Raw genomic sequence first — 26,773 nt, 5'->3', positions numbered from 1 at the left:
TTAAGATTTACATAAACATTGGGCAGTGGAACAGGGTAGGACAAAAGAGTCCATCTTAATTCATTTTGGAAAACTACAGAGCTTCTTTGGATTACACAGCAGCAGAGCTGGCCTGCAGTGAGAGCAAAATAAGCCCTCAGGTTGCTAAGAGACTCATAATTTAATCCCTGTCCCCTGATCAACATGTGAAACTCAGCAGAAAGAAAAGGAAATGAAAGATATTTCAATAGAGCTTTGAAAATATTGCCAAATGCAGCAACTAGAAAATTTCACTTTTGGATTAAGTCCCACAGAAGGTAAAGGAGTCCCTTCCCCCGGCCTTTTTTTTTTTTTTTTTTCCTCCACTGAAGCTGGAAAGTAAAAAAAAGTTAGTCTTTTTGTTCTTTCCCTCCTTTTCATCCTTCATATCAAACATTGTGCATACCTCAGGAACCTGATTGTCCACTGGGAGAATGGTAATGTTAAAGCAGAGCCCATGCAAAGTGCCGCCATGTTGGTTGCTGATAGAAAATGTGAACTGCACATGTCGGAGACGGGGGCCTATGTCTTGCATGGGTGGCATGTAGGCCACTTTCATGTAGTTCACGGCATGCTGCAAAGCAAATTGGGACACACATATGAGTGCTGACTTTGCAAAGATCAGAAACTTTCAGAGACCTCAGTCTAAGAGAATCGGTGTGTTAACTGATATTGAACACTGGAAACACCACCATCATCACATCAAAAATTCCCCCAAAGTCTATTTTTAAAATCGTATTTTCTGCCAGGCATGGTGGCGCACACTTGTAATCCCCGCACTTGGGAGGCGGAGACAGGAGGATGGCGCTGGTTCGGAGCCAGCCTTGCTGGCTTAAGAGACCCTGTTTCCAAATAAAAAATATAAAATAGGTCTGGGAGTGTAGCCCGGAGGTAAAGGGCTTCCAGAAACCCCAGTACCAACAACAACAACAAAAAAAAATCACATTTTCAAGTCAAGGGTCATATAGTTTTTCTCATATGTAGAAGCTACAGGGAAAATAGGAAACCAAAGGGACTTGAGATAAATGAGGAGAAAAATCAGAACAATAGTAAAAAGGGACTAGTTGAGGAAGGTAGGGAGAGGGAAAAGGAGAACTAATGAAGAAAATATTCCAAATAATTCTGTGTCCATATTTGAAGGCGTCACTACTCAATCACACTAACATGCTTGGGGATGGGAGGGGGCAGTGTGGGATCTGGAGTAATTTTCTGGAGGGAAAATTACTACAGACTATTTGCAGGTATGTTTGTACTCCTTTGAACCTCACTATGATGTATAATTAAAATATACCAATAAAAGTATCTAAAAATACCTACTAAAATCACATTTCTGCACATAAGAAAAAAAATGATAAAGAAATTAAGTAAATATATCAAGTGTTTGCAGCCAACCAATTCTATAAAAGACAGGAGACTTGTAGTTCAACCCACCTTCACTTTTTAGTAACTGTGCAGTACTGGGCCAGCTGTGTATACTTGTAGGCTTCTGTTATTTGTAAAGTGAATAAAATAATAGTGCTTATACATGGGATTGACATACTCATTTATAGCCTCAACTATAGGGGAAATAGACATAATTATCCCCAAACCACAGCAGTAACTGATGCCTAAGCATTCATCACCATTACTGTGACTCCCATGCATCTTCAGAGTCCACAGGAACAGGCAAATGGATGTCGGAGGATGTTAGAAGGTAGTGTTAGGGGTGAATTGTGTCCCCCTAAAAGATATGCTGAAGTCCTCACCCTTGACCTCAGAAGGTGAACTTGCTAGGACATCGGGTCTTTAAAGATGTAATTAGTTAAGATGAGATCATTCTGGAATAGGGTAGGACCTTAATCCAATACAAAAGTTGTTCTTCTAATAAGAGGAAAAGGTCATCTGAGAAAAGACAGCTGTGTGACATAGAGGCAGAGATGAGAGAGGCATCTATACACCAAGAAATGCCAAAGACAGCAGGACTGCCCTATAGGCTCTCAGAGAAGCATAACCCTGCCATTACTGCACTTTCTAACTTTCTAGCTTCCAGAGCTATGAGAAAAGAAGTTTCCATCATTTTAAGCCACACAGTTTGTGATGCTTTGTTTGGCAGCCGTAAGAAACTCATATAATTGAGTACTGAGCAAAGTTATTTTGGTGGAATAAACATATTTACACAGGAACCCCAAATCAAAGTCCTGCTGCTAGCCCAAAACTGTGTTGAATTATTACCAGATTTTGAAAGTATATCCAATTTGATACAGCACTACAAAATAAATGTCACCTGCTTAGTGGAAATGTCTAAGCCAAAAGAATAAAGACACCAAAGCACTTTATGCAGATGTCAGGATCCTGAATTCTCACGTGCAACAGTAGGCATGCCGCACCTTCTCAGGGAGCTTGTACCACGTTTATCAAACATTTTAGCGAATCATCATACCTGAGTGAATGACCTTAGCCCCAGAGCGGTGGGATTTTTGTTCAGTTTTGGTATGCTGTCCACCATGAATAATTTCCCAGCATCTAAATGTCTAAAAGAAATACAGTAAAGAATGCATTAGCTAATTTCTCAGTTAAGAATTTTTTTGATCAAATAGCCCATAACCAAATTTAACAAAATGAAAATATCTCATCATGGGAAGGAATCAAATGTTCTATCTTAATATTTTCTCTTTGTGTTGGAGGCTTCTAGGGTTAAGTCCAGAATCATCAATGCAATTCTCATCGGGACTGCAAAAAGTATGTCAAAAAAAGTTTGGCTTTGTCATCATGTCTCCTTTCAAGGGAATTGTTCTTACCCTCAAATATTTCTCTGCTCTCATATACATGACACCAGCCTAAGGCATACTATGCTGCTTTTCTGGATTGGGATAACAGAATAGGACCATTCTACAGCCTGAAAATATTTAAAAATAATTTTATGAAGACCTCAATAAATTTTACTAAAAAAAATAGCTAGGTGCAGTGTCACATCACTGTAATCTGAGTACTTGGGAGGCTGAGACAGAAGGATCACAGGTTTGAGCCCTACAAGCCATAACATAGACTCTGTTTCAAACCAAAAAAATTAAAAAGGCTGAAAGTGTATCTCAGTGGTAGAATTGTCTCTGGTTTCAATCCCCAGTAGCACAAAACTTTTTTTCTTTTACTAAAAAGAAAAATAAGCATTCTTTTTAGAAAACAGGGAGTAGAGACTATTTTAAGTCTACCCATGCTAAAAATAATGTAGCTATAGGACATCTACTAGTTAATATGGTTTTTGAAGGGAGGAATGAGATAAGTTTGGGATAAAGGCAAATGTTGAATTGGGTATTAGTTCACATCTGACCAAGGAAGCAACTAAATCATAGTACTATACACTGACACTCCATTCTAGTAGACCACATGATGACTTTGAGATACCTGTTACTGAAAGAGAAAAATGGAGGCGTTGTTATTGTATAGAAGAGCTCCCCATCATAAGATTCTGTATCTAGGAAATGTAGATGGTTCTTAGTTATGTAGGCCACCTCTGTTTCCTTGACAACCAAATGCCGAGAAACTCCAGGAGCCTCTTTTGGAAGTTGGTCATCCACTGGAGTGATATGGATGGTCACTGCCTGAAAGAAAAATATCTGTACTGTTGAAATATCAAGAAAACACCAAAGAGAAAGCCCCACAGTCACCTAGATACAATTAAGATGACTTTTGGAAGCTGTCTTTTATAATGGTTCAGGAGCTACAAAGGATGTAAGTTAAAAAGGAAATAGCCTTCATTCATTGGACATTATATTTTTGGAATAGAATAAGACAATTATAATTAATTCAATCAGGAGAACTATAGAATGAGCATATGAAATGCAAAATGTTTCCTTCTACCAACAGCCTGTACATTCTGTGACACTTTGCTCTATTCAATCAGCAATCCTAGAAGCGATGGCAGAACTCACACTTAACACAGAACCAAGTTTTTACTTGTAAAATTTCCCTTACGGAAGCCATATAAACCCTCAGGTGTCATTCCTACTGATTCTGGCTTAGCTCTTATAATTTATTTTATGTATGATGCCAAGATCTTTCTTTTAGCCCTAATTCCTGGTAGTAATCTAGACTTTTCCTATCTCTAGTGCTATCTTAAAAAAAAATACAAGTCAAATTAGTTAATTCACCTTTGCAAAAGTAAGCAATCACCCAGGAAGTAACCTTCACAGTTTAGACATGCTATTTTTTTTACTACCTTTCAGTGTTAATCCAACACTCCAGTAGCACACAGTGGACCGTGATCCAGCCCTCAAGTACATCTCTATGCTATGTATCAGGTTCTTCCACCTACAGTGCTCTAACATCTGGGTCTTTCTTGGCTTTCAAGACTCTACTTTGAAGCATCCGTCACTTTCTCAGTTGGAACTATTTCTGAATTCCACTTTGAATGCCTGTTTCCAATATTAATGCTGGAACTTAAACTTCAATGCAACAGTATAAAGCTTTCATGAGGTGATTAGGCCATGAAGCTCTGCCCTCATGAATGGATCAGGGCCTTATAAAAAAAAAAAGCTGGAGGAAAATATTACACTCATTTCTACATCTCCACATCAGGAGCTCATCCTTCCATCCCTCCTGCCTTGTGGGGCTGCAGCATCTACCCCCTTTAGAGACACAGCAATAAGGCACCATCTTGGAAGCAGAGAGCAGCTCTCAGCAGACACTGAACCTGCTGGTGCCTGCATCCTGGACTTCCCAGACTCCAGAACTGCAAGGAATCAGTTTCAATTACTTAAAAAATTACCCAGTCTCAGGTATTTTGTTATAGGAGTATGAAATAACTAAAACATTCTTCAAATAACATACTTATCTCATGATCTTATATTATTCGTTTACATATCAAAATGTCTCTCAGACTAAACATTCTGTAAGAGCATAGTAGAGTACAAACCACAATGAATTAGACTGTAATCAAAGTCCCGAGCATACCATTTATATATTTGGCCTTGAACAAGTTACTTAACTTTTTTGGTATTAATTTTCTTTATTAAAAAATTAATAACCTCACAGAATTCTATAAAGACCAAGTATTATTATGTAGGTAAGATTTCTGATGTGTAGTAGATACTCAATAAATATTACAGTCATTTCCGTATCTCCACATTAGGCACAATACTTTGTAAACAGAAGGTACGTCATCACTGTTGCTAACAGAATGAGTCAACAGGCCCTGTTTATGATTTTTATGCAGACTTACCTGAAAACCACATTCACTGGCTATAGGAGGACAGGCCAACCAGACTTTATCTAAAGTTAATTTCTTTAGAATGATCTATGCTTGGCTACAAGAAAGCTATTGCATCTTCCCTCTGGAAATGATACATTGCTTAGTATCTGCCACATGAAAGAATTTGAGCCCTGATTTTGATTTATTTCGATGCTGCAATGATAATTTTGTCTATAACAACAGTGTTCATAATAACAATTTGAAAATAAAGAGAATTCCATTTTAGAATGACATAAAAGCAGACACTAAACCATGGTTAAGCTTTTGCCATGAAATAAGAAAATACCTAAATATCTGCTCACCAACCTTTACCCGGGGCAAATAATTCAACCCCTTTGGAACTCAATTTTTTCCTTTTTTGTACATTAGACATAATAACAATAGTTATTATAATAACTATTGTTATCATAATCAAACAAGACAGTAGAACAGTGAGTACTGAGTACTGAGTAGGTGCCCACTACATTTATTCCTTGTCTTTGTCCTTTTATTACTTTTACAAAAATCCATAGCATGCTTATTATCCATTATGGAGCATTTCAATAATTAAAAACTAAATCCAGCTATCAAAATAAAAGAATACAATGATAGTCATTTCTCTAGTCTCCTAGAATCTGTGGCATGATTTTTTCCCCAATTACAGCATTTTGCTAATCTACAAAGTTCAGAAATTCTCTGTGGGATCTCCCAGCCATAGTGTGGATCAGTGAGTCCCTACTTAATTGAAAAACTGGATTTAATAAGGAAACAATAGTTATTGTGCCTTCAAAGAGACCATTTTCCATGCTAATTTATTCTCCAATGTGTTCTTTATGCAAAAAGAATGTACAAGCATGGTTTTTTTTATACCCTTACAGTAATTCTTGGAGGGCACATTTTTCAACATCCTTTATGATCACCCAAGTTGATGTGTCTTTACATATTTATGCATGCTCAAACAATTACCATGTGTCTGTCTGTGGGTGAGAAAAATCCTATTTTAATGAAATCCACAGAGAAATAAAGTACTCTCATTGTACTGAAGTCAGGTTATAACAAAGACATTATTAAGCACTCAGTCCCAGATAAAGAGTGCAAAACTAGAACTCAAGCTCATTTCTAGGCTCCCTGCCCTCCAGCTTTCCCCACTGCCTTCTGGCTTTCCCCAAGTCTCTCCAGTCTAGTGATGGCCACAAGCACATACAGACTTGGAGGGGACCAGAATATGAGAGTGAGAAATCAGTATATAAAATGACAAAGTCTGACCTTGACCCTCAAATTCAGGCTCCAATATAATACTGTACTAACTGTCCTAACTGGCATCTGACTCTCTGATAGCCTGAGTTCTTGACACTTCCTCTGCCCTAATCTCTGATTCCTGCCTGTTCTGATTTCCTTCTTCCTCTGAGAATACCCAGTATTATTTCTCACTCCCTGGAACTACTTCTAATATCAGTTTTCTTTACACTATTAAGTATAGCAGTTTTGTGCAAGTTTTTAGGGGAACATGCTAAATGCTTTTTGGGCAAGATGACTTTTTAAAAGGTCGGTAAGATGGACCTGTAGAGATGTCAGCTAGAGAAGGAGATGCATACACAAGCCAGATCTGGAGAAATATAGTCATTCCCTCAGTATTTGTGGGGAATGGGTTCCAGGATCCCCCACAAATACACAATTTGTGGATGCTCAAAACCCATATACAAATGGTTATTTTCACATAACCTATACACATCCTCCTATATACTTCAAACCATCTCGAGATTTCTTATACATAATAAATGCTATACCTAGTGGTTACACAACTATTATTTAGAGGATAATAAAGAGAAAAAATAGTCTACATTTTTCAGCACAGAAGCAACTTTCTTCCCAATGTCGTCTATCATCAATTGGTTGAATCCATGGAAGTGGGATCCACAGACACAGAAGGTCAACTTATTCAGGAGCCAGAAAATATGTGGTACATGAATACAGAGAACATTTGTAGAAAGCTCTCTCCCTTTCCACATAAAGAAGGAAGCATAGGAAAATGTGACTATGGCCTCTTTAAAAATCCATTTATTATAGAGAATAAACATCACCAAATGTACAGTTTAGTCTGATTTATTTGCCCACCAGATTTAGAACTAATTCTGTTTCAACATGTTTTAATACTGTGGACTTTATTATACAGAAATGTGACATCTGTACTTGTTCATATAAAAAATGTATAGCAAAAAAGAAGGGAAAAGGAAGGCAGGGTGTGGTGGCACACACTTGCAATCCCAGCATTCAGGAGACCGAGACAGAAGAATCATGGTTCACAGACAGCCTCAGCTACTTAGTGAGGCCCTGTTTCAAAATAAAGAATAAAAAATAAGGCTAGGAGTATAGCTCAGAGGTAGAATTCTCCTGGGTTTCATCCCTAGTACCACAAATTTAAAAAAAAAAAAAAAGAAAGGAAAAATAGTAATTTGAAGTTTTGATCCGCTTTATATTTTTGTACTGGGGGTTGGACCCAGGGGTGTTCTACCTTCTAGATATACCTCTAGCCCTTTTTAATTTTTTAATTATTATTATTATTCTTTGTGGTACTGGGGGTGGAACCCAGTATACCTCTGGGCTATACTCCCAGACCTATTTTATATTTTATTTGGAAACAGGGTCTCACTAAGTTGCTGAGAGCCTCACTAAGTAGCTGTGGCTGGCTTTGAACCTGTGTGATCCTCCTGTCTCAGCCTCCCAAGCGCTGGGACCACAAGCGTGTACCACCACGCCCAGCAATTTTTTTTATTATTTTGAAACATGGTCTCACTAAGTTACTGAGGAGCTTGATAAGTTACTATGTAATACTGTATATAGTAGGTGATCACTTAATTTCTGCTGACCTTTTTCTTAATACCTACTACTAACTGCTCTCCTTGCAAGAAATCCCCCTTTCATAGTTGTCCAGGCACTATAATGATTCCATTTTCTATAATTTTTATATGATAATATTTGTTTAAGCCAACTTCTCTATTATATCCTATAACATATGTATATGTATGTGTATAAATATGTGTGTATGTGTGTGTCTGTCTGTATATTATATCCTCTAATGATACTAAAAACACTTAAATCCTCAAAACAATAAATAATAGCAAATTATTTATTATCACATATCAAAAAGTTCAGTACTGCCGGGCATGGTGGCACATGCTTGTAATCCCCGCGCTTGGGAGGCGGAGACAGGAGGATCCTGAAGTTTCGAAGCCAGCCGTGCTGGCGTAAGAGACCCTGTTTCAAAAATATAAAATAGGTCTGAGAATGTAGCCCGGAGGTAGAAGGGCTTCCAGGAACCCCAGTACCACCAAAAAAAGAAAGAAAGAAAGAAAGAAAGAAAGAAAGAAAGAAAGAAAGAAAGAAAGAAAGAAAGAAAGAAAGAAAGAGAGAAAGAGAGAAAGAGAGAAAGAGAGAAAGAGAGAAAGAGAGAAAGAGAGAAAGAGAGAAAGAGAGAAAGAGAGAAAGAGAGAAAGAGAGAAAGAGAGAAAGAAAGAAAAGTTCAGTACTCCATAAGTATTTTATCAGTTACCCTCACGCTGACTCTGTTCTATTATTATTCTCTAAAGGAAAGTTCTATTATTACCTGTTTTACAAATAAGGAGCGAGGAGGACATGTTGACCAGTTGGTTAGCATCCAGATAGGGAATAAAACTCAGATTGCCTAACTCTAGAGCTCATTATACTTTATAACTACTCCATATAAAATATGTGTTTTCTTGAGTGTTAGGAAGCAAGAAATTTTTGTGAAATGTTCTATATAAAAGGGTCCCATGGTTAAATAACCATAGAAACACTGAACACATAGATATTTATAAAACCTTAAAAAAGCAAATGCTCATGTAGTTCCACTGCAAAAAAAAAAAATCTGCTTTATTTTCCTTAATCCATCACTTTTCAAACTTTGAACCTCAAAACCTGTTTTGATGTACTTTCTAATAGTTCCCAGAGTTGCTATCTGTGTGCGAGATTCTAGACAACTGTTCAGAGATAGTCTCTTACCTGTGGCTCTGAGAGATTTGGAGGTTCATGGCTGTCCCACAGGACAAATTCAAATGAATCTTCAAAGATTTCTCCACCAAAGTGGCGATAGTAAATGATCCCATTAAATAAATCCCTCTGAAGGAAACCAGAGACAGGATATCCTGTTGGGTCCACAAAACACCACGTACATTAGGTGCTAGGGCACAGTGATACGGAGCTTACCTCTCAAAGTCTTCTCTGCCTAGTGTGTTACAGACTCCCAAGGAGTCTGCATAAATGCTCTTATCAAAGCTTATAAATAATAATGCAGACAAATTAAAACTGTTACTCCTTTCTTTGTGTGTGTGTGTGTGGTACTGGGGATGGATGGAACCCAGGGGCATTCTAGCTCTGAGCTACACCCCCAGCCTTATTTTTTTTTTTAATTCGTTATTTTGAAACAGAGTCTCACTGAGTTGCAAAGGGCCTCACTAAGTAGCTGAGGCTGTTCACGAACCGTAATTCTCCTGTCTCAGCCTCCCAAGTGCTGGGATTACAAGTGTGCACCACCAGGCCCAGCTTACTCCTTTCTCAATACGTAAAAAAATAGCAGTGAAAAATATTTCCAAGATATATAGCATTATTTCAAATATACAAAGTACCAATGATTACTTGATCCCTACTTCAAACTTCCAACCCACCTAAGTACTTAGGAAGCTGGACCTGTTGGCACACAACTGCAATCCCAAAACTTGGAAAGCTGAGACAGGAGGATTGCAGGTTCAAGACCAGCAATTTATCAAGACTCTCAGCAACCAAGCGAGGCTCTATTTCAAAATAAAAAATAAAGAGGGCGGGGCATATAGCCCGGAGGTAGAATGCCTCTGGGTTTAATCCACAATGCCAAAAAAAGTACTTATGAAATGATTCTTACTTTATCAGTCATTGACCTTCAGACTAATTTGTTCTATCATCCCTGCTTGTGCTTTTCATAGTGCAATGGTTACCTTGAGGATTTAGGACTTTCTAGATGCACAACTCTGACTAGATCAACTTGTCTGGGTTTCAGACTCCCCACCTTTAACATGGGAGCAACATCAGTATCACAGTTTATGAATGTGATGTTCTTCTTAGCACAGATTCTGACACAAATGTCAGGAAACTCTCAGGAGCATAGAAGCTCAGTATAGAAGAGTTGATTCCATCCCAATGATCTTAAGTGCCCAAAACATACCTATGAGTCCTGGCCCTGGTTTCTTCATAATTTCTCCAGCCTGTGGGGGTTTTGTGATATTAAAGAAGATGTAGTCGTCACTGGAGTCCATGTCTGAAGACCTTAGCATGGAACCCTGAACCAGGATGGTCTGCCCTTCCTCCAGCTCAATCACGACATTGGTTATGAGGAATGGGGGACTATCATCTTTGGGCAAGATGTTGATAGGAAACTTGTGACGGATGCTGTGATGGCCATCGAATATCCTGAAGACCACAAAATCTTTAGTGGAGTCACTGTCATCATGGTGATAGCGGACAACTCCAGCCTGAAGGTCAGCCGCAGTAAAGAGAAAACCTTTCCCGCCTAATTGAGAGAACAGAGTCAGACTGAGCTAGGAAGCCCAGTGATAGCACCTGAAGGGAGGTGTTGGTATGCCCCTCAAACACCATCATAAACCAAAAATACCCTTAATCAAAAGTGCATTTAAGCTGGGCGCAATGGCACATGCTTGTAACCACAGCTACTTAGGAGGCTGAGATGGGAGGATCAAAAGTTTGAGGCCAGCCTGGACAACTTATAAGGACCCCTTTTCAAAATAAAAATTTTTTAAAAGGGGTAGGGATATAGATAAGTGGTAGACTACTTGCCCAGCATGTGTGAGGTCTGTGTTCAATCCCCAGTACTGGAAAAAAATACATTCAACGGCCCCAATAAACCACTCATAAATCAAAAACCCTAAGTCAAGGATTGTCTGTAGATTGTTTAGTGTGCTTCTAGGACACCATATCTGGTTTTGAATTCTGGTTCTAATACATATTCCCGGTATAAATTGGGCAAAGCATTTAATTTATTTGAGACTCATCTATAAAACAGGAATAATCATAGTGTGATATAACATTATATGCCAACTTAACTGGCCTAAGGGATGCCCAGATAGCTGTCAAAACATTATTTATGAATGGTTCCATGAGGACAATATTTCTGGAAAAGATTAGCATTTGAATCAGTAGACTGGACAGAGAAGACCTGTCCTCGTCAATGTGGGGGGATGTCACTCAACGCGTTGAGGACCAAGTAGGACAAAAAGGCAGAGGAAGGATAAACTCTCTTGTGAGTTGGGACATCCATTTTCTTCTACCCTCAGACATCAGGACCCCTGGCTCTGGGTACTTCAGAATCTGTGACTCAGACACCCTGTCACCTACCACCTAAAACCTTCCTTATTTCTTAGGTCTTTGACCTTGGACTGGGAGTTACACCATGAACATCTTGTTAGAAGGTCTTGAACTAAGACTTGATTATTCCATGGGCTTCTCTGGTTCTCCAACAGCGTATACTAAAACTTCTCAGTCTCCATCATTTCCATAATAAATCTTTTTCTACATATATTCATGTATATCTTACTGGATTTGATTCTCTGCAGAACCTTGTCTAATAAAAATCTCTACCTATATTCCATAGCAAAAATGAGAGATCCTGAAAACAGAAATCTTATAATGCCAGTTACTCTTCAACTCATTGTTATCATCCTGCCTGGAAGCAGTTCCTAGAGGAGTGAGCTCAAAACAGCAGCATCAGCACCATGTGGGGAACTGTTAGCGAGGCAAGTTCTCAGGCCCCACCGGGACCTACTGACACAGAAATTCTGGAGATGGAACTCAGCCTTCTGTGTCTTATCCAGCCCTCCAGGAGAGTGTAAGGCATACTATATAGTTTGAGAGTCACTGGTTTGAGGGCCAAAAGCCACAGCTCTAATATCAAATAGACTGCTTCAAATTCTAGTTCTGCCACTTTCTAAGTGTATTGACCTTGTCAAGTCAACTTCTGTAAATCTTAGTTTCCCCATTTATAAAAAGGGGATCACCACAGTATCTCACTTTATAAAGTTGAAATGAGATAAATGGCACAGAGTAGGTAGAATCGTTTGCACAGTATCTGGCACAAAGTAAATGATTAATAAATGTTAGCATTATTTTCTACCTCCTCTAAACCAGAACAACATTGCATTAGGGATGACCATTCCGTTTCATCTCTGCTGTATTAATAAACATTGCTTCATGTTTTTGAACAAAATATTACAATTCTTGATAGCAGGCATACCCTATTTCTTTACTGTCACTACATAACTATATTAAAGACCTCAGGAGAATAAATGATTAACACCTGTGTAACAACAAACATTATTACATACTTGCCCAGAGGCAACTTTCTGCTTTTTCCATACTGTTAGCATCTGGTTTAATTTGGCAGGGCAGGACAACCATTTAAAAATACTCAGGTGTCTAGACTTCATTGTACCAAAGGGTTGTATGTGACATAGACAGATAAGGAACTAGAAATGGAAGTCACTGTATTGGGCTCCTGGAAAAACTTGTTCGTGAGAGAACTTAGATGGCAAGACTTCTTTCATTGTCCCTTCTCTTTCTTCTGGCATCAGAGGCATAAAGAAAGTGACTCTAATTATTAAACCAACATTGTCAAGTTGCTCATACATGCAACTGAATCCCCACCAAACTGACACATCCAGGTTTAAACTGGCCTCCCACTGTCCTGGGGTTAGGCAAAATAATTTATCATAATTTATCCTTTTTTAAGTTTCAGAATTCCCTAATCACAAATGATGATGAATGAGCTTTCTTTCTGCTTTACAGTTGGGCAAACTAAGAGAATAATTGAATTAAATCCTCTAAGCTCATTACAAGCAACAGATTATTTTATCATAAAGTATGAATATCATTTTAGTAGGGCTATTATCTTGTTAACTACCATCTTTATGATTATTATTATAAATTCATTTCTTTTAAACTATGGTAACTGATAATAACAACATAATAACATCATGATTCCTGAAGTGTTTTATAAGATAGGATTTTCTTGTTTGTTTTTTCCAAATACTTCTTTGAAGCAGAGGAATAAGAAGGATATATTTTGTTATCCAACTGGGAAAAAATAATCTGTTAAAGGAACAGATCTTGAAGGAGTTCTACATGACATCCAGAAAGCAAACCCAATATAAATAAAAAGCCAAGCACATGATATGGTTCATAAATAGTGATACACTGATTTGAGTATCTTACAAAAAAAGCTGACGGTTTCAAGATTTCCAGATTTTTTGGATACAACTTTACTTAGAAATGGGGCCCAAGAAGCCAGGTGCGGTGGTCCCACCTGTTACCCCAGTACTTGGGAGATTAAAGACAGGAAGATCACAGGTTCACAGCCAGCCTTGGCAACTTATCAAGGCCCTCTACAATTTAGTGAGACCCTGTTTCAAAATAAAAATTCAAATAGGAATAGGGGTGTGGCTCAAAGTAGAAGGCCCCTAAGTTCAATTCTCAGTACCAAAGAAAGAAAAAAGGAAAGAAGGAAGGAAGGGAGGGAGGGGAAAGAAGGAGGGATTGACCAAGAGATGTCATACAGATCCTGTTAAATGTGGTTTACTTTTGAAGAAAGTACTTCTTGGGTTCTTTCATGGCTTACCCAGGGAGATCACTCACCTCGTACTGTAAGCCGTCCGTGTTGCAGGCCATTGACGGTGACCAACTGGACAGCACTAATGTCATCGTCATTGTCCACAATCTGAAACTGTTCCCACGTGATGGCTCGGGACTGCCCCTCCAGGAGATTCAGACCTATGAAAGGAAGCAGAGAAATGTGTTGGAATGCCCCATGGCATCCAGCATGCCTGCTTAAGGAGAATAATGACTTTCCACTCCTGAAAATCCTGTTTCCAGAAACTTTTCAAGAAACTAGAAAGTAACTTTTGCTTTTAATAATATTTTTATTTTTAGTACTATTAACTTCAATCTAACAACTGTTTCCTTATGATATACTCTCCTCTATTTTTCTGCAGTGCTGGGCCTTGTGTATACCAGGCAAGAGCTCTACCACTAAGCCACATACCTAGCTCCCTGATGTATCCTTAAGAAACAGAATGGTACCAGAAACTAAATACCGAAGGAAAAACAGATGAAAGGTTCACAGTGGCCTCTGACTCAAAATGTCCATGGAGAATTTTTCAAAAAACTATCCAGATTTTTTTTAATACTGGGGATTAAACTCAAGGGTGCTCCCAACTGGCTTATGTCTCCAATGCTTTTTATTTTTTTACTTTGAAACGGGGTTTCACTAAGTTGCTCAGACTGGCCTCAAATTTGTGATACTCGCTTCAGTTTCTTGAGTATCTGGGATTACAAGTATGTGCCACCTTGCCCAGCTATGTTCAATTTTTTTTTGCAGTACTAGGGTTGAACCCAGGAGCATTCTACCTCTGAGATACACCCCAGCCCTATTTTCCTTTATTTTGAAACAGGGTCACACTAATTTGTGGAAGGTCTCATGAAGCCACAAACATGCAATCCTTCTGTCTCAGCCTCCCAAGTAACTTACAAGTTTACAAGTGTACGCCACCACACCCAGCTCTATATCCAGATATTTTAAGTGGACAAAAGACATGTAATTTAGAAGAGTATACATAGCCCACAAGACGGAGAATATAAAGTGGATTAATATGCAAACACACAGCTGCTTGCCTGGGTGTGTTTAATGGTGTTAGATGTGAAGTGCCTGATACTTTGCAAAGTTTAGACTATAATAAGGAAGGAACTTTTATAATGAAGGATGAAAATAAAACCTTTTCCTTAGACCCAGCATGCCAGAGAGAATCTTCAGAGAAAGGTATGCTTGCTAGTTGGAGCAAGCAGAATGTTTATCTGCACTAAACATGCAGATGTTAGTTATAGGTTAGAGATAGGGAGCTATAGCATCATCAAACCTTCCATTGTCCAACAGGGCTCTGTACTGACAGATTGCTTACCTGTTCCCCACCCCACCTCTAAGGCTTCCAAGACACAGTGGTCTGTCTCCTCCCTGGAGACAGCACTAGAGAACAATCCCCTTTGACTGAGAAGTTGTGATCAGCTCAGCAATCACAACTGTAGTAGTTCGGATCTTGAACATAAGCAGTTTTGTCTCTCCTACATAGTCCCACCATGATATGCTGCCTTGATATAGGCCCAAAGCAACAGGGCTAGCCAACCATGGACTAGACTTCCAAAAATCAGTTGAATTAAACCTCTTCTCTTTGTAAGTTGATTAACTCGGGTATTTGTTACAGTGACAAAAAGCTGACAGACACACCACCTTTTTATTCGCTTTTCCCCTTACTCTGCTTTTCATTAAAGGACTGGCACATAAGATCTTTCTGAGAGTCTATCTTCTAGGAAAACTAGACTAAGACATACAATGTATGACTGAAAAAAGAAGAGTGCATATATGTTCCCACGATCACTGTGAACAATATTATTATTATTACTATTATTATTATTATTATTATTTTGTGGTACTGGGGATGGAACCCTTCTACCTCCAGGCTACACTCCTAGACCTTTGCAACTCAGTGAAATCCTTTTTCAAAAAAAAGAATAAAACATAGGGCTGAGAGTGTAGCTCAGAGGTAGAATGCCTATGAGTTCCATCCCCAATACTGAAAAAAAAATATTTCTAATGTCCAGTGTAGCCAAAACCAAACCTGGAGCTCCTTAACAAAGCTGGGTGTCACGGGTCACACATGCACATTTAGACTGTGCCATCTCCACACTCAAGTAATCGTCTACATCATATATAATTATCACAAAACCTCAGGTGACCAGCATCTTCTTTTCTCTCCTTATCCCTCTAGTAGAGGTAGAGAGGTGAACACAAACCCAGAATTATAAATCATGCTTCTAAACCCATGGTTTTCATCTCCACAAAAACTCACATACATATAAACGCATGCATGTGTACACAGACTCACATGGCATTGTGCTTGAGCTGTCAACTGAGGATTTAAGTCAGAAGTAAATATTTCTCCCTTAATACAATCCACTTATCCGTGTGTTTTGAATGCTACTGATGGGATTAGTGAGGAAGAACAAAACCTTCACTTACAGTCCACATTTACTTCTATTCTATATCTATCACATTATGAGTCCGCTTAGAATGGAGAGGCAGTGCAAAGCCTTTTTTTGTAAAGCAGCTTATGCTCTTGTTTATGTATTTTGGTTTCTACGCAACCCAACACAAAAATAGGACGACACATTCTAGTCAGCACTTTCCTTCCATCCTTCTGAACAATTCAAGTTGGAGACCTTTCCTCTCTCAATTCATTCGACTATAGCTCAGTATCACTAATAGTCACGGGTTTCCTTCATTCATTTGAAAGATGTTCTTCTGGCTGATCTTCCACCAAGAAAAGAACGTGGCTTTATGAACACAAAGGTGCCGCATTTCAATTTCTCATCCTGCCACTAGGAAAAAAATAAATACAACAAACCAAAGCCAGCTCTCTCGTGTCCAATAATCTGTTAGGTTTCAGTTACCTCATGTATAAAGTGGGAATAAAACTACCCTTCTTTCCTGACCCGCATACTTTCTGGGATTCCCTGAGGGGCTGTTGCTCACCACCTCGCGCTGAGCTTCACCTGTATTCCAGGACACGCGGGGGGCATTCGTGTCTGCTGTTCTGACAGAGATGTGGACGGTGATAGGCGCACTCCTTTCAAAGAAGAAATCGTGTACCTCCAACTCCATCTGTAAACAAACAGAAGCACATAAACCCCATGCTGACGAGGTCAAGAATAAAGTACCCAGAATCCTGGGGTTCTGTCCACAGGCAGAGGCAAAAACAGATTCAGGCTTCTGCTGCTCTCAGACCTCATCTTTTAAAAGTTGTAAAGTTTAGTTCTAATTTTTACATAAACTTCCTTCCTATAACCACTTGAGGCAATTTTTACATATTATATAAGTCACTCATTTTAGTATACATTTCCAGTCATTTTATAAATTTATAAGTTGTGCAATCATCACATAAACAATTTTAAAGCATTTCTATTACACTCACAAGGCCCTCAGGCTCACTGACTGTGACTTCTCCTCACCATCCCCTACCCAGGTACCAATAATCTACTTTTAGTTTCTGTAGATTCACCTTTGCAAGAAATTTCTTTTCAATAAAACCATAGAGTATGCAGTCTCTTATATCTGACTTCTTCTCTTAGTGTTTTAAGATTTGTCCTCCCCATTGCATATGTCAGTAATCCTCTCTACTTAATTGCTAATAGTTCCATTTTAATTAATATATTACATTGTGCCTATCCATTCACTGATTGACTGATGGACTTTTATACTCTTTCCAATTATTAATAATCTTGCTAAGGATATTTATGTAAAAGTCCTCTTTTTCAGCACTGGGGATCAAACCTAGGCTCTCACATGCTAGGAAAACATTCTTGTCACTTAGCTATACCCCAGGACCTCGATATTTTTTATTATTGTTTTAAATAATTTTTTTTTTTTGGTGATACTGGGGGTGGAACCCAGAGGCTTTCTATCTCCAGGCTATACCACCAGACCTTTTTTTTTTTTAACAATTTTTTATTGAACATAAATAGTATACATTTAAACTATATTTGGTGCCCTCTCCCCCCCGGCCCCGTTTTCCCTTCCCCCCCTCCCACCAATGGTTGTCCAGGTTAACCATGTCTTATTCATAATTTTACACATGTTCAGATGTAGACCCTCATTAATCAGGATCAGCCTTCCTCCTCTCCTATCTTTCCATTCAAACTTTACTGCTATTTCCCCTCCATTATCAGGAGTCCCACTGGTATCCTTTGTGTTTCCTAGTTTGGGCATATTAGAGGAAACATATGTACCTTCTCCTTCTGTGCTTGGCTGATCTCACTTAACATAATGTTTTCCAGGGCTTTCCATCTTCTTGCAAATGATATAATTTTGTTCTTCTTTATGGCTGAATAGAATTCCATTGTGTGTATTTCCCACAGTTTTGCTATCCATTCATCTGTTGATGGTGGTCTACCAGACCTTTTTTATATTTTATTTGAAAACAGGGTCTCACTAAGTTGCTGAAAGCCTCACTAAGTAGCTGAGGCGGGCTTTGAACCCGTGCGATCCTCCTGTCTCATACTCCCAAGGGCAGGGATTACAAGCGTGCGCCACCATGCCCGGCTTAAATATTTTTATTTTTATTGACACATAATTGTACGTATTTATAGGCTCTACTCTGATGCTACAACATACGCCATGTGCAATGGTCAGACCAGATTCATTATATAACTATTACCTGAAATATTTATCAGTTTTTTGTGTTGTGATCATGCAAAATCCTCTATAATAGCTATTTTTTTGAATAGCTAATAAATAGCTATAAAATTAGATGTTGTCAACCATAGTTATCCTACTGTGTCTATAGAACATTAGAAGTTATTCCTTCTAAGCCAGGTGTGGTGGCACATGCCAGAAATCCCAGTACTTGGGAGGCTGAGATGGGAGGATCACAGGTTCAAGGCCAGCTTCAGCGACTTAGTGAGCCCCTGTTTTGAAAAAAATAAAAAAGGCAGAAAGTGTAGCTGAGCTCAATCCCCAGTACAAAAAACAAAAAGTATTCTTCCTAGCTAACTGGACCCTCTGTTAATAATCCTCTCTCCATCCTCCCTCTCCCTCTTCTTCCCAGACTTTAGTAATCTCTATTATACTTTCTGCTTCTATTTATAACCTTACTTCACTTTTTCAAGCTCCAGATTTTGTTCCTTAGTATATCAGTATTTTCAAATTTTCTTTGCCATCAAATCATTTATTATGCCAAAATCAGCAAATATGTTGGAGATGTATTGTTATGGAAATTGTCTTAGTCCAACATTAGACCACTCAAATCTCTAAGGGAGAGCATATATCAATGGTTCCCAACTGGGACTGATTTTATCCTCCTCCACCCAGGAGATATTGAGGAATGTCTAGAGATATTTTTGTTTTCACAGATATTGCATCTGGGAGGAGGGATGCTACTGACATCTAGTGGGCGGGGTCAGGGATGCTAACATCTACCGCTCACCAAAAGCATTATCTGATCCAAAATGGTTGCTGATTTTAAGAAACCCAAATCTAAAGGTATCTATCCTACTAGATACATTTTTAAATATATAGATTTTTTGCTTTCATGAAATTCATAACTAATAAGTAGAAGCTTTGTGATAAGATTTGAGCTTTATTTCATGCCATGTATATACTGCACCAGATATTGACAGAAAAGGATGACCTATAATACAGAAAAACAAGGCACACTGCCTGCTTTTCGACAAAGTGGGGTTTATTCTGGAGGATAATCAAACAGCAATACACCTCCAAATACTTAATAACAAAATAAATAGATTCAAGGGTACTAAAGTAAAATTGAAACTCCCCAGGAGCAGGAAATGTCTTTTTGAGAAATGTAATGTAAATATATATTAGGTTGGACCCTAAGCCCAGGGCTTTCAGCCCACATAATCTCCCCTGAGAAAACTGAGAGTTACCTTCTAGCAAAAAATAAATAAATAAAAATAAAAAAATCACAGATTTGGACGGGTTCTGCTTTTAAAATTACATTTTACAATGCCAGAAAACACATACAAAAAGCAACCAGAATAGCAGTGCTTTGTTTGTGAGCTCAAGGTAAAACTAGATGTATAATGAGAAATTACTTCTTAACAGGGAAGGGATGGGAGGTAAAGAAAGTAAAGAAAAAAAGTCAGCTGCTGCACACTTTTATAAAGGAAAGAAAATAAGAGCGAAGGCCAGCATGTAGCATTTATAATCTACAGTCTTTTGAATGCCCTTGAGGCTAAATGCTGAAAACACCTAAATTACACAGAGGACAGTCTAGTAACCCCAGGAACACTCATTTTCCTTAATATCTGAACTCAAGTCCGTATCAATCTGTTCATTTAAATTTCCCATCCTCTTTGAATTGACTTGCTGGTGGGTCTTTAAGGATGTAAATGTTATTACCAGCAAGACTGTAGGCAGCTGTTTTCCACTCCCACTGAATACTGAATAGGGAAGGGGTGAACCTGCAGCAAAAGGGACTTAGCACAGACACCAGGAGGACTTCCCTGAGGAAACGTGTCCAGTAGTGAAATTAGTTATGAGGCCACGGAACCCCCTTCATTGAGTCAGAGTGATTCATTAAAATTCAAGACCACCACGAAAAGCTCTCATTAAAAAGAGAATAAAGGAATGTATTAATTAAAAATATCATGAACAAGCCAGACATGGTGGCACATGCCTGTAATCCCAATAATTGGAAGTTTGAGACATGAAGATTGCAGGTTCAAGGCCAGCCTCAGCAACTTAACGAGACTCTGTTCCCCAATAAAAAATAAATAAAATGGGGCTGAGGGTATAGCTCAGAGGCAGAATGACTCTAGGGTCAATTCCAAGCATCACAATAAATAAATAAATAAATAAATAAATAAATAAGTAAATTATGAACAAATTCATCTCTCACTTCAGTGACCTATATAATGCAAAAAAAAAACTGTCCAAGGACACCAGTTCTCAAACTAAAAAACCTCAGTCCAAATGTGACCCTCAAATATTTTGCAGCTGGCAAAAGATGTTCCACTTTTTTATGTTTTCTGTTTAAAAATTGATTTTTTTTCCCCCCTGCAGTACTGGGGATGAAAACCAGGGGCATTCTACCTCTGAGCTATACTCCCAGCCTTATTTTTTTAATTCTTTATTTTGAAACAGGGTCTCAATGAGTTGCAAAGAACCTCACTAAGTAGCTAAGGCTGTCCTCGAACCACGATCCTCCTATCTCAGCCTCCCAAATACTGGGATTACAAGCGCACGCCACCACGCCTAGCTTAAAAACTGAAAATATTTTACAAAGAAAGCAAAAGGGTAGATTTGCATCTCCTCTGGACAAATAAAAGCTACAGTGACCCTGGATGTCTCTGGATTCCTACAAGGCAGCAACCAGCTCAGGCGCATTACAGCTGCTTGCTGAGGGGCTGGCTCTCTCTTGGGTTTGCAGCAGGACTGCGGTGTCTCTCAGCACAGGTTGGCTTATTTGCATCACGTGCTGGGCTCCTGGCAGTTACCCTGCATCCTGACTTACAGTGACTGATTCTCTGATGCCATGGATAGACCAGTGGACCCGTGGGGCAAGGCAAGTGAAGTGGACTCTGAAACAATTCTGTAAATACCGCCTAGGCGGGAAGCTCTGCCTCTTTTCTTACCTGGTAGTGTCTTCTCTCAGAATGGCTGCTGTTTGGCGGCTGGTAGGCGATCTGCATGTCACTCAGGTCTTTCCAGGTGAAGGAGGAGACAGGTCTGGTGTGATCCAACAGGTGAGTCACAAAGCCCTGGAGCGGGGCTTTAGTAATGTTGAACACTAGCAAGGGTTTGGGGGTCTCATCCTCTTCACAGTCCAGAACTGATGTGGTTAAAGAGGTCAGGATAAACTGATCTACCTCCAGAGTGAACATGGCCATGAACGCGGCCCTTGGAACCTGGTTCGGGATGCCAGCTCTGATGTAGACGGGCAGCCACGCGCTCTCTGACTTTTGAAGGAAAAGGAAGATATGAAAGGGGAAATGATACCAATGAAGATACAACGTACAGGATTAACGGCTTGCTGTGTAATAAAGCCACCTAGAGCCGGTGTCCAGTTATAATCTGAATCCTGCCTGCATATTAAAACCATTTGAGGATTTTTTTTTTTAATGGTACTGGAGATTGAACCCAGGGCTACTCTCTCTCTGAGCTAACCTTCAGCTCTTTCTTATTTTTTATTTTCTGGTTTGGAAACAGGGTTTTACTAGGTTACTGAGAGTCTGGCTATGCTGCTGAGGCTGGCCTTGAGCCCGCGATCCTCCTGTCTCAACCTCCCAAATACTGAGATTACAGGCATGCACATGTGGGGAGCCTTTGACACATACTGGTAACCAGACACACCCACCCCCAGAGGTTCTCATTTTATTGTTTCTAAGAGAAGACTAGAAAACTGGTATTTTTTAGAGTTCCCTGGTGACTCTAATGGCAGTTAGGCTGAATATGTATCAGGTCTCTGATATCAATTTTGGTGTCAGAAAGAACTGTGCTTATAATTATGTCTCCAGCACTTGTCATTTGCATGACTTTAGACAAGTTACCTAACTCCTAAATCCTATTTTCCTCCCATCTATAAATGGAAATTCTGGACTCCCAAGTTTTAAGTGAGGAGTAAATCAAACAGCCAAAGTAAAGCGCTTGGCTGTGTCTGACACACACACACCAACCTCCCCTGGCCACCTGCCCGCTTTCTCACCTGTAGTTTTGCAGGGTGAGAGGGGAAGAATGAAAGAAAACTGTCTTTATAAACTCTGTGCTTGTGCACCGGGAAGAGGGCTGCTCAGTTGTCAAGTAGAGCAGGGGGGTTACAAGTGACTATTCAACCTAGAGATGCATCCTCCCAGAATGAGCAAGCTATGAATCTGAGATCTTCCAAAGAACCATGAAATGGCATCATGGACCTGAGGTCTCAGTATGCCCTGTGGGTGGGAAGGATCCTCACAGCAGTAGATGTCGGCTGTCAGAGGATCTAAGTGCATCCTGCTGTTGAAAAAACTAGGCTCAATGATCAAAGTCACGTTAGTTCACACTGCTGAACACTAGATATTGGACTAGATATTGGTCATCCGTATGCAACACAAAGTTAAAAATGAAATCCCTCTTGGCTCAGTCTCAACTGAAGTTCCAATAAAAAAAGATACCAGATTTCAAAGAGAATGTGAGACACATACTATATTCAAAATTTACAAATTGTCTAGAAAGTGTTCCAGGCTCTAGAGCTTTCTCATCTGCTATAAGAATACAAAATGTTGATAAAGGTATGAAAAGGAGATTTATTTGGGGAGAATAGAGCTATGTTCTGCACAGTCACCTCCCTGCCCCAAACCCACACCCCACAAAGCTGGAAGAATGGGTCAATACCACATCTCTTGTCTCAGGTGTCAGGAGAGAAGTTTCCTTGACAATAGCTATAAAATGTGTTTTATAGTAGGGCACGCAGTGGCCAGAAACACAAGAATAATGGTAGCTGTGCTGGAATGAGCCTGTGCTTTCTTTGTGGCAGCAGGGGACATATATGAGTGCCCCCAGACACGGACCAGGCTGAACAGAGGACTGATCTGGGATCATCCTGGACCCTGACCTTCAAGGAACATCCCTCCGAGGCCCAAAGTCCAGCAGCATAAAAGCTGGAGACAAAAATCATATCCTAGGGGCTGCAGGAGAAATTGCCAAGTGGCCATTCAGGCTGGAAATTCACCCTCCCAAGATGGGGAGGCTATGAGTGAGAGGCCCCTGTTGAAGGGACTCTCTAGAGAAACCACGAAATTGCCCTTGAGACAATAAAACAGCTTGAAACATCTGTCAGGCTCAGGCTGCATGAAATCGTATTCCATCTGCGCCTGAGAAAACAAGGCCTCTCTCTCCAACACTCCCCCAAAGCACAAGCCTGAAGGTTTAGACACCAGCCAGCAGAGCTCAGAAGAGGGGAGAAGTGCAAGAGAGAACCAGAGGAGACAACCTCTCCTTACTCATTGATAGGGACGAATGATATCCTGAGACATGCTTGGGATTAGTCACTGCTCTTTAGGTACCATTGAAAAAATATCTACAATTGAAGATACATAATTTATAAACTCTGTATATGGTAGATTATTATTTCGAAGGACTGATGCTGAACACTGGAACCAATTAAGTTGAGAGTTAGGTCTAAATATGTGTTATTTTAAATGTGTTAATAAAATGAACATGGAGAGGAAAAGTGCTTACTTGGAAGGTAAGTGATGTGCTTGGTGTGGTAGTGCATGCTTGTAATCCCAGTGTTTGGGAGGCTGAGACCGGAGGATCAGGGTTCGTGGACAGCCTCAGCTACTTAGTGAGGCCCTCTGCAACTCAGTGAGACCCTGTTTCAAAATAAAGAATAAAAAAATAGAGCTGGTGGTGTAGCTCAGAGGTAGAATGCCCCTGGGTTCCAACCCTACTTCTGAAGAAAAAAAAAAAAGGTAAATGATGTAAGAAATAATAAGGTATAACAACATACTAGAACTAAATTGTAAATTATATAAACAAAGCCAGGGAAATGGGCAATTTCTAGGGGAAAGAATCAGATCAATCCTCATCATATATAGGAAGGAGCTAACAGACTCCTTTCATTTCATTTCACAATTTTTTTCAATTTTTAATTTTTTGTGGGTCTGGGGATGGAACCCAGGGGCCTTCGACCTCCAAGCTACACCCCCTGCCCTATTTTGTATTTTTTATTTTGAAACAGAGTCTCACTCAGTTGCAGAGGGCCTCACTAAGTAGCTGAGGCTGTCCGCGAACCATGATTCTCCTGTCTCAGCCTCCCAAATGCTGTAATTACAAGCATGCGGCACCATGCCCAACTATGATTTTAAATACTATAAATATAGGTTAAATTATATTTAAAATATATGTGTGTGCATATATGTGTATATGTATATATGTACATACACACATGTATACACACACACACATATTACACACATTGGGGATTGAACCCAGGGGCATTCTACCTCCAAGTTATACCCCTGGCCCTTTTTTTGTTTTTTATTTTAAAACAGGGTCTTACTAAGGTGCTAAGCCTGGCTTCAAATCTGCAATCCTCCTGTGCCAGTCTCCCAAGTACTGGGATTACAGGTACACTCCCCTTTGCCTGGCTTAAATAAATATTTTTTAATTTAAACAAAACATTAAGTGAGATAAAGAACGTTCAAATAAGTAAAAATAAAGGCAAATCATAACAAATCTTGTCAGACAATGTGTGTGTGTATGTGTTTGTGTGTGTGTGTGTGCATGGTTCTACAGGTGAAGACCAGGGCCTTGCACATGCTAGGAAGACAAATATTTTTAATTGGCAAGAAAGGATAAAACAAAAAGATAGACAAAACATGTATATCCATCATTGTCATAAATATAAGTTGTTTATATTTACTTATAAGAGGTTATATTGTTTATATTCTGAAATTCTGTGAAAATGTCAAATTATATATACCTTACAGAAAAGGCAAAATTACACAAAATGATTAAAAGTGAAGAAATGGACGGGCGTGGTGGCGCACGCTTGTAATCCCCACGCCTGGAAGGCAGAGACAGAAGGATCGTGCAAGTTCGAAGCCAGCCTCGCTGGCTTAAGAGACCCTGTTTCCAAGTAAAAATATAAAATAGGTCTGGGAGTATAGCCCGGAGGTAAAAGGGTTTCCAGGAACCCCAGTACCACCAAAAAATTAATTAATTAATTAATTAATTAATTAAAAGTGAAGAAATAGTCCAAATATATCACATAAGAAAAAAAGTAGAACAACCACATTAATTTCAGATAATGATGAACTCAAGGCAAAAGAATTAAAAAGGACAGTGTGGGTGGTTGAGACAGATAAACTATAAGCAACATTATGTTTAATAGTGTTCTGGTCTAACCAGTGAGGAATAAAACAAAATAAGAATAATTATGGAAAGAGGACAAAATTGTCATTAGTAAAAACACAACAGTGGTCTTTGAAAGCTCTGCAATTTCTTAAAATAATTGAATTCAGGAAATAAGCCAGATGAAAGAAAATTATACCAAAAAAAGGTGGTCCTACTTACCATCAATAATCAATGAAAAGATATCATGGATGGAAAAAGACTCCACTCACAATAGTTTCATAAAAATAAACTTCCCAGGACTGTATTTAATAAGTGTGCTCAACTTACATGAAGTAAACAATAAACTTGACAGAAAGATATAAAATAACACTCGCCCACATGAAGTGAGATACCTCATTTCTGAATGAGAAAACTCAACAGGGCAACTCTTCCTCAAAAAGAGATTCAAATTTTAATCCAATACTGATTTAAAAATCATTAGGAGCCTTAAAAATGGGCGTGAATAATTTAATTGCTTATCTGAAACTATAAACCTAAATAGAAAAATTTTAAAGAGGAGTGATGGAAAGAGCTTGACTAACACATGAAAGCGTATCACAGATCTATTACATTTAGAATAATGTGGTACCGGCACCAGAAAAAGTACGTAAATCTAAAGAAAAGTACGTAAATCTAAAAGAGCTAGCCTGGAAAGAGTTTTCTCTCTACACAATAAAAGAATTGCCTAAAATCAACGGGAGGCAAGTTCATTGTTCAACAAATAGTGTTGGAAATCTGAAAGAAAATTTGTTCCTGTATTTCACCACACAGTAAAATTTATTTTAGGTGGAGTCCGAAGGCAAATGTAGAGAGAAGAGCTTTATTTTATTTATTTATTTATTTATTTATTTATTTATTTATTTATTTATCTATCTATTTATTTACTTACTTACTTACTTATTTATATATTTATTGGCGGTACTGGGGGTGGAACCCAGGGCCTTTCTACCTCCGGGCTATACGCCCCAACCTATTTTTTATATTTTATTTGGAAACAGGGTCTCACTAAATTGCTGAGAGCCTCACTAAGTATCTGAGGCTGGCTTCGA

The 26,773-nt window shown here is 39.0% G+C and overlaps 1 protein-coding gene across 1 annotated transcript in view; it reads right to left on the bottom strand.

Moving 5' to 3' along the window:
* FREM1 (FRAS1 related extracellular matrix 1) overlaps positions 1 to 26,773 on the bottom strand; it is a 131,612-nt gene that overhangs the window by 92,099 nt on the left and 12,740 nt on the right. Inside the window, 8 exon segments of the mRNA XM_080709437.1 lie at positions 425 to 592; positions 2,438 to 2,528; positions 3,400 to 3,596; positions 9,245 to 9,387; positions 10,440 to 10,784; positions 13,919 to 14,053; positions 16,886 to 16,994; positions 21,485 to 21,808. Of these exon segments, the coding sequence (XP_080565563.1) occupies positions 425 to 592; positions 2,438 to 2,528; positions 3,400 to 3,596; positions 9,245 to 9,387; positions 10,440 to 10,784; positions 13,919 to 14,053; positions 16,886 to 16,994; positions 21,485 to 21,808 (1,512 nt within the window).

This window comes from Muscardinus avellanarius (assembly GCF_963383645.1).
Source record: "Muscardinus avellanarius genome assembly, chromosome: 13".
In the NCBI taxonomy this organism is placed as follows: domain Eukaryota; kingdom Metazoa; phylum Chordata; class Mammalia; order Rodentia; family Gliridae; genus Muscardinus; species Muscardinus avellanarius.
The sequence above is the reverse complement of the archived record's forward strand: the minus strand, read 5'-3'. Positions and strand labels throughout refer to the sequence as shown.